The 14,017-nt window shown below is 47.7% G+C and overlaps 1 protein-coding gene across 5 annotated transcripts in view; it reads right to left on the minus strand.

Moving 5' to 3' along the window:
* qtgal (queuosine-tRNA galactosyltransferase) overlaps nt 1-14,017 on the minus strand; it is a 45,199-nt gene that overhangs the window by 17,439 nt on the left and 13,743 nt on the right. For 3 of the 5 annotated variants that reach the window (XM_090195186.1, XM_090195187.1, XM_036939948.2), the window contains 5 exons: nt 13,613-13,708; nt 5,802-5,897; nt 4,712-4,836; nt 2,454-2,589; nt 434-502 (listed from right to left, as the gene is read on the minus strand). In XM_090195186.1, the coding sequence (XP_090051312.1) occupies nt 434-502; nt 2,454-2,589; nt 4,712-4,836; nt 5,802-5,897; nt 13,613-13,708 (522 nt within the window). The remainder of the gene's footprint in view (nt 1-433; nt 503-2,453; nt 2,590-4,711; nt 4,837-5,801; nt 5,898-13,612; nt 13,709-14,017) is intronic. The other 2 variants (XR_016485641.1, XR_016485640.1) reach the window with 1 other exon arrangement.

Genomic DNA, 14,017 nt, shown 5'->3' on the forward strand with positions numbered 1-14,017 from the left:
CTATGGCAGTTTGGTTCTAAAGTGTTGTGGTATCTATGGTAGTTTGGTTCTAGAGTGTTGTGGTATCTATGGTAGTTTGGTTCTAGAGTGTTGTGGTATGTATGGTAGTTTGGCTCCAGAGTGTTGTGGTATCTATGGTAGTTTGGTTCTAGAGTGTTGTGGTATCTATGGTTCTAGAGTGTTGTGGTATCTAAAGGTTCTAGAGTGTTGTGTTATCTATGGTTCTAGAGTGTTGTGGTATCTATGGTAGTTTGGTTCTAGAGTGTTGTGGTATCTATGGTAGTTTGGCTCCAGTGTGTTGTGGTATCTATGGTAGTTTGGCTCCAGAGTGTTGTGGTATCTATGGTAGTTTGGCTCCAGAGTGTTGTGGTATCTATGGTAGTTTGGTTCTAGAGTGTTGTGGTATCTATGGTTCTAGAGTGTAGGGTCTCACCTTGGACTCCTCATAGGTGTAGAAGCCTTTGTTGATCTTATTCTCGTCCACGTCGCAGAACGCTCGAACCTGACCAACACACACACAAACCGCTGTTTGTAAATGTATGTACACACACTATTAAGGTCAACATCTGTCGTTCTGCCCCTGAGCAAGGCAGTTAACCCACTGTTCCCCGGGTGCTGAAGACGTGATGTCGATTAAGGCAGCCCCCCACACCTCTGATTCAGCCCCCCACACCTCTGATTCAGCCCCCCACACCTCTGATTCAGCCCCCCACACCTGGTGTATCAGTCAGTGTAACAGTAGATTGTGATCCACAACCCATTATGACCAGTTGGGACCAGCTGGCTCCTCCTACTACAGTGTCTCAACACAGAGTGTCCCAAAATGCATCCTATTCCCTATACAGTGCACTACTTTTGACCAAATCGGATCCTATTATTGCACTAAATGACAACAGCTCCGTGTTGTCATGATGGATCAGAGGACACAGCTCCATGTTGTCATGATGGATCAGAGGACACAGGATAAACAGCTCCATGTTGTCATGATGGATCAGAGGACACAGCTCCATGTTGTCATGATGGATCAGAGGACACAGGATAAACAGCTCCATGTTGTCATGACGGATCAGAGGACACAGGATAAACAGCTCCATGTTGTCATGATGGATCAGAGGACACAGCTCCATGTTGTCATGACGGATGAGAGGACACAGGATAAACAGCTCCATGTTGTCATGATGGATCAGAGGACACAGCTCCATGTTGTCATGATGGATCAGAGGACACAGGATAAACAGCTCCATGTTGTCATGATGGATCAGAGGACACAGGATAAACAGCTCCATGTTGTCATGATGGATCAGAGGACACAGGATAAACAGCTCCATGTTGTCATGATGGATCAGAGGACAGCTCCATGTTGTCATGATGGATCAGAGGACACAGGATAAACAGCTCCATGTTGTCATGATGGATCAGAGGACACAGCTCCATGTTGTCATGATGGATCAGAGGACACAGGATAAACAGCTCCATATTGTCATGATGGATCAGAGGACACAGGATAAACAGCTCCATGTTGTCATGATGGATCAGAGGACACAGCTCCATGTTGTCATGATGGATCAGAGGACACAGGATAAACAGCTCCATGTTGTCATGACGGATCAGAGGACACAGGATAAACAGCTCCATGTTGTCATGACGGATCAGAGGACAGCTCCATGTTGTCATGATGGATCAGAGGACACAGGATAAACAGCTCCATATTGTCATGATGGATCAGAGGACACAGGATAAACAGCTCCATGTTGTCATGATGGATCAGAGAACACAGCTCCATGTTGTCATGACAGATCAGAGGACACAGGATAAACAGCTCCATGTTGTCATGATGGATCAGAGAACACAGCTCCATGTTGTCATGACAGATCAGAGGACACAGGATAAACAGCTCCATGTTGTCATGACGGATGAGAGGACACAGGATAAACAGCTCCATGTTGTCATGATGGATCAGAGGACACAGGATCAACAGCTCCATGTTGTCATGACGGATCAGAGGACACAGGATAAACAGCTCCATGTTGTCATGACGGATCAGAGGACACAGGATAAACAGCTCCATGTTGTCATGACGGATCAGAGGACAGCTCCATGTTGTCATGATGGATCAGAGGACACAGGATAAACAGCTCCATATTGTCATGATGGATCAGAGGACACAGGATAAACAGCTCCATGTTGTCATGATGGATCAGAGGACACAGGATAAACAGCTCCATGTTGTCATGATGGATAGGAGGACACGGGATAAAGGATAATTGAACCTACAAACAGATCTAAGGTCAGCACTGTGTTCTGGGGAGGAGGGTCACCTGATCCAGAGAGTCAGAGAGTATTGACTGTGGAAGATGCAACCTAATTGGCTATTGAGAGTTTTGTTAACCTCTCCTGATTGGCTATTAAGTGTTGCATAACCTTTTGCGATTGGCTGTTGAAAAGGTACATACCTTCTTCTGATTGGAGGAACTGAGGCAGCGGTATAGTTTCCGGCCCTGTTTCCCAGCATTCCATATGGTGAAGGATTCCCATTGGTTGATAACTCTCTCCTGGAGGAAGGCCACACGGAGGTTCCAAATGGTTTCCCTGGAGACCGGAGGACAGAGGAGGAGTTACAGACATGGACCACACACACACACCTAGAACAACAGCCTGATAGTTATCATATGGAGACATTAGTGAGCTCTTCCTCTGATGTGATGGTTTGACTAAAACACTGGGCCTCCATGACAAACAACCCTAATCCACCACCGTAAACCATGGTTCTAGTCAAATACACACACACAGGTGTACACACACGCACATATTCACACACACACACACACATCAATTAAACACATACACACACACACCAAATACACTGTGCATGGGTGGTCCCCATATTGCTTCCTTTAGCAGTTTCACTGATGCTTTGATTTAGGGGGACCTAGATTAACACATAGAAATATATACAAACACACACACACACACACACACACACACACACGATATGTAATCGTAGAGGGATTGACTCAGAAGTGTGAAGTGTCTGGAGAGTTAAGATGGTAGAAAAGAGAAACAGAGAGAGTGAGAGACAGAGGGAGAAGTTAAGTGAGAGATAACAGATGGAGCTGGAAGTAAGACTGATAGACAAATAGAAAGAGAAAGGAGGGGGAGGAGAGGGAGGAGAGAGGGAGGAGAGGGAGGAGAGAGGGAGGAGAGAGGGAAGAGAGGGAGGAGAGGGAGGAGAGAGGGAGGAGAGAGGGAAGAGAGAGAGGGAAGAGAGAGGGAGGAGAGAGGGAAGAGAGAGGGAAGAGAGGGAGGAGAGAGGGAGGAGAGGAGAGAGGGAAGAGAGAGGGAAGAGAGAGGGAAGAGAGAGGGAAGAGAGAGGGAAGAGAGAGGGAGGAGAGAGGGAGGAGAAGAAGTGAGAGATAACAGAAGGAGCTGGAAATAAGACTAGATAGACAAATAGAAAGAGAAAGGAGAGGGAGGAGAGGGAAGAGAGAGGGAGGAGAGAGGGAAGAGAGGGAGGAGAGAGGGAGGAGAGAGGGAAGAGAGGGAGGAGAGAGGGAGGAGAGAGGGAAGAGAGGGAGGAGAGAGAGAGGGAAGAGAGAGGGAGGAGAGAGGGAAGAGAGAGGGAAGAGAGGGAGGAGAGAGGGAGGAGAGGAGAGAGGGAAGAGAGAGGGAAGAGAGAGGGAAGAGAGGTAGGAGAGAGGGAGGAGAAGAAGTTAAGTGAGAGATAACAGGAGCTGGAAATAAGACTAGATAGATAAATAGAAAGAGAAAGGAGAGGGAGGAGAGAGGAGAGAGGGAAGAGAGAGGGAAGAGAGAGAGAAGAGAGAGAGAATAGAAGAGGGAGGAGAGAGGGAGGAGAGGAGAGAGGGAGGAGAGAGGGAGGAGAGAGGGAAGAGAGGAGAGAGGGAGGAGAGAGGGAGGAGAGGAGAGAGGGAGGAGAGAGGGGAAAAGGGAGGAGAGAGGGAGATAAGTTAAGTGAGAGATAACAGAAGGAGCTGGAAATAAGATTGATAGACAAATAGAAAGAGAAAGGAGAGGGAGGAGAGAGGGAAGAGAGAGGGAAGAGAGAGGGAAGAGAGAGGGAGGAGAGAGGGAGGAGAGAGGGAAGAGAGGAGAGAGGGAGGAGAGAGGGAAGAGAGAGGGAAGAGAGAGGGAAGAGAGGGAGGAGAGAGGGAGGGAGGAGAGAGGGAAGAGAGGGAGGAGAGGGAGGAGAGAGGGAGGAGAGAGGGAAGAGAGAGAGGGAAGAGAGAGGGAGGAGAGAGGGAAGAGAGGATGATTTGTGAAGGAGTAGATGGTGACAGCGCGTCAACAAGGTTAGATATACGATGGACAGATGGAAGGAAGGAAGGAAGGAGTGAAAACAGGAACGAGGGGATGAGAGGGAGGAGGTTATGAGGGAGGAGGTTATGAGGGAAGGGAAGGAGAGGTCTTCCCTATCAGAGTATTTACAGAAACAGGCTTTCCGCTTCGCGTGTCCTACGTGTGTGTGTCGCTATAGAGGTTGGAAAGGGCAACACACACACACGCACACACACACGCACACACGCGAGGCTAGGGAATTCCAGAGCTGAGTGTGTGTGTCCAGGGATGAGGCTCAGGAAGGGGTCAGCTGAACAGCTGTGTGTAGCTGGAGGACATGTTGTGTGTGTGTGTGTGTGAGTGTGTGTGTGTGTGTGTGTGTGTGTGTAAGCGTGGCTGTGTGTGCATGTCTTACTCCAGGACAGAGTGTGTAGCAGCTTGTTGATGGTAGCGGTAGACTAGTAAACACTGGTCCACTCTGACCACACCTCCTCCCTGACCAACACTCTGATAGAACCACAACAGATCCTCTGGAACTCCCTGGAGAGGAGAGATGAGAGAGGAGAGGACAGGAGAGGAGAGAGAGGAGAGGACAGGAGAGGAGAGATGAGAGAGGAGAGGAGAGAGAGGAGAGGACAGGAGAGGAGAGATGAGAGAGGAGAGGACAGGAGAGGAGAGAAGAAGAGGACAGTAGAGAAGAAGAGAAAAGAGGACAGGAGAGAAGAAGAGGACAGGAGAGAAGAAGAGGACAGGAGAGAAGAAGAGAGAAGAGGACAGGAGAGAAGAAGAGGACAGGAGAGAAGAAGAGGACAGGAGAGAAGAAGAGAGAAGAGGACAGGAAAGAAGAAGAGGACAGGAAAGAAGAAGAGGACAGGAAAGAAGAGAGTAGAGGACAGGAGAGAAGACAGGAGAGAAGAATAGAGAAGAGGACAGGAGAGAAGAAGAGGACAGGAGAGAAGAAGAGAGAAGAGGACAGGAGAGAAGAAGACAGGAGAGAAGAATAGAGAAGAGGACAGGAAAGAAGAAGAGGACAGGAAAGAAGAGAGAAGAGGACAGAAGAGAAGACAGGAGAGAAGAATAGAGAAGAGGACAGGAAAGAAGAAGAGGACAGGAAAGAAGAGAGAAGAGGACAGGAGAGAAGACAGGAGAGAAGAAGAGAAGAGGACAGGAGAGAAGAAGAGAAGAGGAGAGGAGAGAAGAAGAGGACAGGAGAGAAGAAGAGAGCGGAAAGAGGGTGATGAGGGAGGAGGTGGTAGAGAAGGGAAGAGTGAGGTCACACATTATTCAAATGGATTTGTGCTCTAACGTTGGACAAATTAGAGGAGTCCTCATGCAGTCTTGTGCTTGCACTTCTTGACCCCTAACCCCTGAGCACACCTGAAAGGGAAGTCCCCCCTTGAAAGACTGGGTGGACCCACTGTTCAAATCAATCAAATCTGCATAAGTGGTCGGTTTTAGATTCTAAATTTGACTTGCGTGGACAGCTTTTAGGGGTGGAGTCTCACCTTGCCGCCCTCGTCAAAGGTTCCGACCCGCTGGAACCAATCCCTGGAGCAGAACCATGTTGGCATGATGACCGTAGGGCCGTGAGAGGTGTACACCTGAGAGAGGGGAGACACACACACACACTCAGCGGCGCCGGACTGCTTGAGGATCCAGTGACTAGACAGCAGTGAGATATCAACACCCTGCTAGAGAGACTAGAGAGCAGTGAGATATCAACACCCTGCTAGAGAGAGACTAGAGAGCAGTGAGATATCAACACCCTGCTAGAGAGACTAGAGAGCAGTGAGATATCAACACCCTGTTAGAGATACTAGAGAGCAGTGAGATATCAACACCCTGCTAGAGAGACTAGAGAGCAGTGAGATATCAACACCCTGCTAGAGAGAGACTAGAGAGCAGTGAGATATCAACACCCTGCTAGAGAGACTAGAGAGCAGTGAGATATCAACACCCCGTTAGAGAGACTAGAGAGCAGTGAGATATCAACACCCTGCTAGAGAGAGACTAGAGAGCAGTGAGATATCAACACCCTGCTAGAGAGACTAGACAGCAGTGAGATATCAACACCCTGCTAGAGTGACTAGACAGCAGTGAGATATCAACACCCTGCTAGAGAGACTAGAGAGCAGTGAGATATCAACACCCTGCTAGAGAGACTAGAGAGCAGTGAGATATCAACACCCTGCTAGAGAGAGACTAGAGAGCAGTGAGATATCAACACCCTGCTAGAGAGACTAGAGAGCAGTGAGATATCAACACCCTGCTAGAGAGAGACTAGAGAGCAGTGAGATATCAACACCCTGCTAGAGAGAGACTAGAGAGCAGTGAGATATCAACACCCTGCTAGAGAGACTAGAGAGCAGTGAGATATCAACACCCTGCTAGAGAGATACTAGAGAGCAGTGAGATATCAACACCCTGCTAGAGAGAGACTAGAGAGCAGTGAGATATCAACACCCTGCTAGAGAGAGACTAGAGAGCAGTGAGATATCAACACCCTGCTAGAGAGAGACTAGAGAGCAGTGAGATATCAACACCCTGCTAGAGAGACTAGAGAGCAGTGAGATATCAACACCCTGCTAGAGAGACTAGAGAGCAGTGAGATATCAACACCCTGCTAGAGAGACTAGAGAGCAGTGAGATATCAACACCCTGCTAGAGAGACTAGAGAGCAGTGAGATATCAACACCCTGCTAGAGAGACTAGAGAGCAGTGAGATATCAACACCCTGCTAGAGATACTAGAGAGCAGTGAGATATCAACACCCTGCTAGAGATACTAGAGAGCAGTGAGATATCAACACCATGCTAGAGATACTAGAGAGCAGTGAGATATCAACACCCTGCTAGAGAGAGAGACTAGAGAGCAGTGAGATATCAACACCCTGCTAGAGAGACTAGAGAGCAGTGAGATATCAACACCCTGCTAGAGAGACTAGAGAGCAGTGAGATATCAACACCCTGCTAGAGAGAGACTAGAGAGCAGTGAGATATCAACACCCTGCTAGAGAGACTAGAGAGCAGTGAGATATCAACACCCTGCTAGAGATACTAGAGAGCAGTGAGATATCAACACCCTGCTAGAGAGAGACTTGAGAGCAGTGAGATATCAACACCCTGCTAGAGATACTAGAGAGCAGTGAGATATCAACACCCTGCTAGAGAGACTAGAGAGCAGTGAGATATCAACACCCTGCTAGAGAGACTAGAGAGCAGTGAGATATCAACACCCTGCTAGAGAGCAGTGAGATATCAACACCCTGCTAGAGAGCAGTGAGATATCAACACCCTGCTAGAGAGACAAGAGAGTAGTGAGATATCAACACCCTGCTAGAGAGCAGTGAGATATCAACACCCTGCTAGAGAGCAGTGAGATATCAACACCCTGCTAGAGAGCAGTGAGATATCAACACCCTGCTAGAGAGACTAGAGAACAGTGAGATATCAACACCCTGCTAGAGAGAGACTAGAGAGCAGTGAGATATCAACACCCTGCTAGAGAGACTAGAGAGCAGTGAGATATCAACACCCTGCTAGAGATAGAGAGCAGTGAGATATCAACACCCTGTTAGAGATACTAGAGAGCAGTGAGATATCAACACCCTGCTAGAGAGACTAGAGAGCAGTGAGATATCAACACCCTGTTAGAGATACTAGAGAGCAGTGAGATATCAACACCCTGCTAGAGAGACTAGAGAGCAGTGAGATATCAACACCCTGTTAGAGATACTAGAGAGCAGTGAGATATCAACACCCTGCTAGAGAAACTAGAGAGCAGTGAGATATCAACACCCTGTTAGAGATACTAGAGAGCAGTGAGATATCAACACCCTGTTAGAGATACTAGAGAGCAGTGAGATATCAACACCCTGCTAGAGATACTAGAGAGCAGTGAGATATCAACACCCTGCTAGAGATACTAGAGAGCAGTGAGATATCAACACCCTGTTAGAGATACTAGAGAGCAGTGAGATATCAACACCCTGCTAGAGAGACTAGAGAGCAGTGAGATATCAACACCCTGCTAGAGAGATACTAGAGAGCAGTGAGATATCAACACCCTGCTAGAGAGATACTAGAGGGCAGTGAGATATCAACACCCTGCTAGAGAGACTAGAGAGCAGTGAGATATCAACACCCTGCTAGAGAGAGACTAGAGAGCAGTGAGATATCAACACCCTGATAGAGAGAGACTAGAGAGCAGTGAGATATCAACACCCTGTTAGAGATACTAGAGAGCAGTGAGATATCAACACCCTGTTAGAGATACTAGAGAGCAGTGAGATATCAACACCCTGTTAGAGATACTAGAGAGCAGTGAGATATCAACACCCTGTTAGAGATACTAGAGAGCAGTGAGATATCAACACCCTGCTAGAGAGACTAGAGAGCAGTGAGATATCAACACCCTGCTAGAGAGAGACTAGAGAGCAGTGAGATATCAACACCCTGCTAGAGAGAGACTAGAGAGCAGTGAGATATCAACACCCTGCTAGAGAGAGACTAGAGAGCAGTGAGATATCAACACCCTGTTAGAGATACTAGAGAGCAGTGAGATATCAACACCCTGTTAGAGATACTAGAGAGCAGTGAGATATCAACACCCTGTTAGAGATACTAGAGAGCAGTGAGATATCAACACCCTGTTAGAGATACTAGAGAGCAGTGAGATATCAACACCCTGCTAGAGAGACTAGAGAGCAGTGAGATATCAACACCCTGTTAGAGATACTAGAGAGCAGTGAGATATCAACACCCTGCTAGAGATACTAGAGAGCAGTGAGATATCAACACCCTGCTAGAGATACTAGAGAGCAGTGAGATATCAACACCCTGCTAGAGAGACTAGAGAGCAGTGAGATATCAACACCCTGCTAGAGATACTAGAGAGCAATGAGATATCAACACCCTGCTAGAGATACTAGAGAGCAGTGAGATATCAACACCATGCTAGAGATACTAGAGAGCAGTGAGATATCAACACCCTGCTAGAGATACTAGAGAGCAGTGAGATATCAACACCCTGCTAGAGAGACTAGAGAGCAGTGAGATATCAACACCCTGCTAGAGATACTAGAGAGCAGTGAGATATCAACACCCTGCTAGAGAGACTAGAGAGCAGTGAGATATCAACACCCTGCTAGAGATACTAGAGAGCAGTGAGATATCAACACCCTGCTAGAGATACTAGAGAGCAGTGAGATATCAACACCCTGCTAGAGATACTAGAGAGCAGTGAGATATCAACACCCTGCTAGAGATACTAGAGAGCAGTGAGATATCAACACCCTGCTAGAGATACTAGAGAGCAGTGAGATATCAACACCCTGCTAGAGAGACTAGAGAGCTCTCTCTCTCATCTCTCTCTCTCTCATAAAATATTATACTTGTGTATATATTTGTTCTATTTGACAACTTCATTATTTCATTCCGAGTCATCATCTCATCCCCATAGAGCTGCTGCCTGTGCTGTCTGACAAAATCACTATTTTAGTAGTTCTTAAGATTTTTGTAACTGCTGAATACCAACAACTATCAATCACTTGGATCATGTATTGTCAGGTAGAGACACCTCTCACAGCAACAGCTCTCGATCCCTCGTCTTCTGTCTCTTCCCACACAGACCGGGCAAGAGGGCTTATGGTCATTGTAGTTAATGACCACGTTTTCTGCGCTAAACAATGTCGAATATTGGCCTGTAGGAAACGACAACAACACACAGTTCAGGATTCATCTGATTTCATCTCTAGAGAAACACATTGAACATTTAGTCAATTAGATGTTTAAAAACGGTTAATCACTCAGCATTTCTCCCAGCTGGTGTTCCAGTCTGACTCTGGTCCAGCTCACTAATCAACAACCTTCCCATTGCTTCCCCCACTACTGTTCTCTGGGACTATCCCACATCACTGATCTCCATTAGAGATGCAACTGGAGGAACACATCTGGACGGGCAGCTGAATACTATAGAATCTGAAGAGAGTGAGAGAGTGAGTGAGTGAGTGAGTGAGTGAGTGAGTGAGTGAGTGAGTGAGTGAGAGAGAGAGAGTGTGTGTGTGAGTGTGTGAGTGTGAGTGTGTGTGAGTGAGTGTGTGTGTGAGTGAGAGAGTGAGTGTGTCCCACCTTATATCCACTCTCTCTAAACCTAAATTCCAACATTTGCATTTAGCAAATGTCAGCGGTTCAAGATGATATTCTTTTGTTGAGAAAGTTGTGACAGTCATACTGAGAGAGAGAACGAGGGAGTGACAGAGAGGAGAGGAGAGAGAACGTTGAGAAAGTTGTGACAGTCATACTGAGAGAGAGAACGAGGGAGTGACAGAGAAGAGAGGAGAGAGAACGTTGAGAAAGTTGTGACAGTCATACTGAGAGAGAGAACGAGGGAGTGACAGAGAAGAGAGGAGAGAGAACGTTGAGAAAGTTGTGACAGTCATACTGAGAGAGAGAACGAGGGAGTGACAGAGAGGAGAGGAGAGAGAACGTTGAGAAAGTTGTGACAGTCATACTGAGAGAGAGAACGAGGGAGTGACCGAGAGGAGAGGAGAGAGAACGAGGGAGTGACCGAGAGGAGAGGAGAGAGAACGAGGGAGTGACAGAGAGGAGAGAGAACGATGAAGTGACCGAGAGGAGAGGAGAGAGAACGAGGGAGTGACAAAGAGGAGAGGAGAGAGAACGAGGGAGTGACAGAGAGGAGAGGAGAGAGAACGAGGGAGTGACAGAGAGGAGAGGAGAGAGAACGAGGGAGTGACAGAGAGGAGAGGAGAGAGAACGAGGGAGTGACCGAGAGGAGAGGAGAGAGAACGAGGGAGTGACAGAGAGGAGAGAGAACGATGAAGTGACCGAGAGGAGAGGAGAGAGAACGAGGAAGTGACAAAGAGGAGAGGAGAGAGAACGAGGGAGTGACAGAGAGGAGAGGAGAGAGAACGAGGGAGTGACAGAGAGGAGAGGAGAGAGAACGAGGGAGTGACAGAGAGGAGAGGAGAGAGAACGTTGAGAAAGTTGTGACAGTTATACTGAGAGAGAGAACGAGGGAGTGACCGAGAGGAGAGGAGAGAGAACGAGGGAGTGACAGAGAGGAGAGGAGAGAGAACGAGGGAGTGACAGAGAGGAGAGGAGAGAGAACGAGGGAGAGACAGAGAGGAGAGGAGAGAGAACGAGGGAGAGACAGAGAGGAGAGGAGAGAGAACGTTGAGAAAGTTGTTACAGTCATACTGAGAAAGAGAACGAGGGAGTGACAGAGAGGAGAGGAGAGAGAACGAGGGAGTGACAGAGAGGAGAGGAGAGAGAACGTTGAGAAAGTTGTGACAGTTATACTGAGAGAGAGAACGAGGGAGTGACAGAGAGGAGAGGAGAGAGAACGTTGAGAAAGTTGTGACAGTTATACTGAGAGAGAGAACGAGGGAGTGACCGAGAGGAGAGGAGAGAGAACGTTGAGAAAGTTGTGACAGTTATACTGAGAGAGAGAACGAGGGAGAGAGAAAGGAAAAGACAAAGGCTAGATAGACAGATAGCAATGTGGTGACGTGTTCACAGTGGGGGAGTTGTAGTGTGTAGTTATGGAACAGCCATATCTAATGTCCTTCAGCTGAACACTGTGTTTCTAATCATATCTTCAACTCAGAAAGAACAGACTCCACAGGCTAGAGAACACACACGCACACACACACGCACACGGAATTAAAACAAGCAGCACCTTAGATAAACCTAGGAGAGAGAGAGAGAGAGAGGGTAGAGAGGTAGAGAGGAGAGAGGTGGAGAGAGGAAGAGAGAGAGGGGAGAGAGGTAGAGAGAGGGGAGAGAGGAGAGAGGGGAGAGAGGTAGAGGAAGAGAGGTAGAGAGGAAGAGAGGAGAGGTAGAGAGAGAGGAGGGGAGAGGAAGAGAGAGAGGGGAGAGAGGTAGAGAGGAAGAAATGAGAGGTAGGGAGAGAGGGGAGAGGTAGAGACAAGGAGGGGAGAGGAGGAGAGAGGTAGAGAGAGACAAGGAGGGGAGAGGATGAGAGAGAGAGGTAGAGACAAGGAGGGGAGAGGAGGAAAGAGGTCTAGAGAGAGGAGGAGAGAGGTAGAGACAAGGAGGGGAGAGGAGGAGAGAGAGAGGTAGAGACAAGGAGGGGAGAGGAGGAGAGAGAGGGAGAGAGAGAAAGAAAGGAGAGAGGGAAAGAAGGAGTAGAGGGTTACTGAGGGGTTAGATTACTCATACAAAGGGAAGGAGAAATAGAACAAGTGTGAGGGAGAGGGAGAGAGAGGGAGAGAGAGAGGGAGAGAGAGAGGGAGCGAGAGAGGGACAGAGAGAGAGAGAGAGAGAGAGGGATATAGACAGAGAGAGAGAAAGAGAGAGTGAGAAAGAAAGAAAGACAGAGAAAGAGAGAAACTCATATGTAGAGATAATCACCACACCAACAGAACCTGCTTCCATTCTGGCCCATGAAATTCAATACCATAGAAATATATTTACTAGGAATGTCTGCAAAAGAATTCTGCAGGCCGTGTGTGTGTGCGTCTGTACAGTGTGTGTCTGTACAGTGTGTGTGTGTGTGTGTACACAGTGTGTGTGTGTGTCTACACGTGGACCAGCCAGGCAAAATCCAGGTCAGTTGTATTCAGTTGTACTGAATCAGAGCTATACTTTCCTCTCCCTGAGTCAGAGCTGAATCACAGAGCTTGACTTTCCTCTCCCTGAGTTAGAGCTGAATCACAGAGCTATACTTTCCTCTCCCTGAGTTAGAGCTGAATCACAGAGCTTGACTTTACTCTCCCTGAGTTAGAGCTGAATCACAGAGCTTGACTTTCCTCTCCCTGAGTTAGAGCTGAATCACAGAGCTCCACTTTCCTCTCCCTGAGTTAGAGCTGAATCACAGAGCTCCACTTTCCTCTCCCTGAGTTAGAGCTGAATCACAGAGCTCCACTTTCCTCTCCCTGAGTTAGAGCTGAATCACAGAGCTCTACTTTCCACTCAAGTATTTAGAATTGCAAAATTCAGCCAACTTTCAGAAAGGTTTTCCAGAAATCCTGGTTGGAAGATGAATATTCTCTCCTGATTCCGGGAATCTTCCAAGTGGGATCTTTGGAAAAGCTGGGAATTTTGCGCGATACCAGCCCATCCTAAAGCCGGGAGTCATCACTCTCTCAGTCACACACACAAATGTAGGTCAAATAATTCTGGAATTTTACATAAGTGGTCCTCCTGCTTCCTCTGGTGTGTGTGTGTGTGTGTGTGTGTATATAGAAACTGCAGGCTCCATCCTGTTTCCATCAGACCTGGCCACTGCCTGGCATGCGACCCCCACATACACACACATCCTGAGTGTGTGTTACCTGGGTGCTGAGTTGATCCTGGCTGATGTTGTTGATCCAGCGTGTGTAGCGCTCAGTAGATCCCTCTGGATCCCTGCGGACCTGACAGCCAATCAACTGAGAGAAACACAGACACAAACACAGACTCTTAGTGATCTACTAGATACATGTGATCAACACAGACAGACACTCGCACACAAACAAACCACACTGATCACATATGATGTATGGAAGAGACAAAGAGAGAGGGCTAGAGAGAGAGAAAGAGGGCTGGAGAGAGACAGAAAGACAAAGAGAGCGAGAGAGACAGACAAAGAGAGACCGACAGAGCGAGAGAGACAGAGAGAAACACACCAAGAGAGATATAGAGACAAAGAGAGAGGGGGGTTAGAAAGGATAGAGAGAGAGGGGGGGTTAGAAAGGATA

The sequence above is a fragment of the Oncorhynchus mykiss genome, chromosome 13 (assembly GCF_057628025.1).
Source record: "Oncorhynchus mykiss isolate SJ-2025 chromosome 13, ASM5762802v1, whole genome shotgun sequence".
Classification (NCBI taxonomy): Eukaryota; Metazoa; Chordata; class Actinopteri; order Salmoniformes; family Salmonidae; genus Oncorhynchus; species Oncorhynchus mykiss.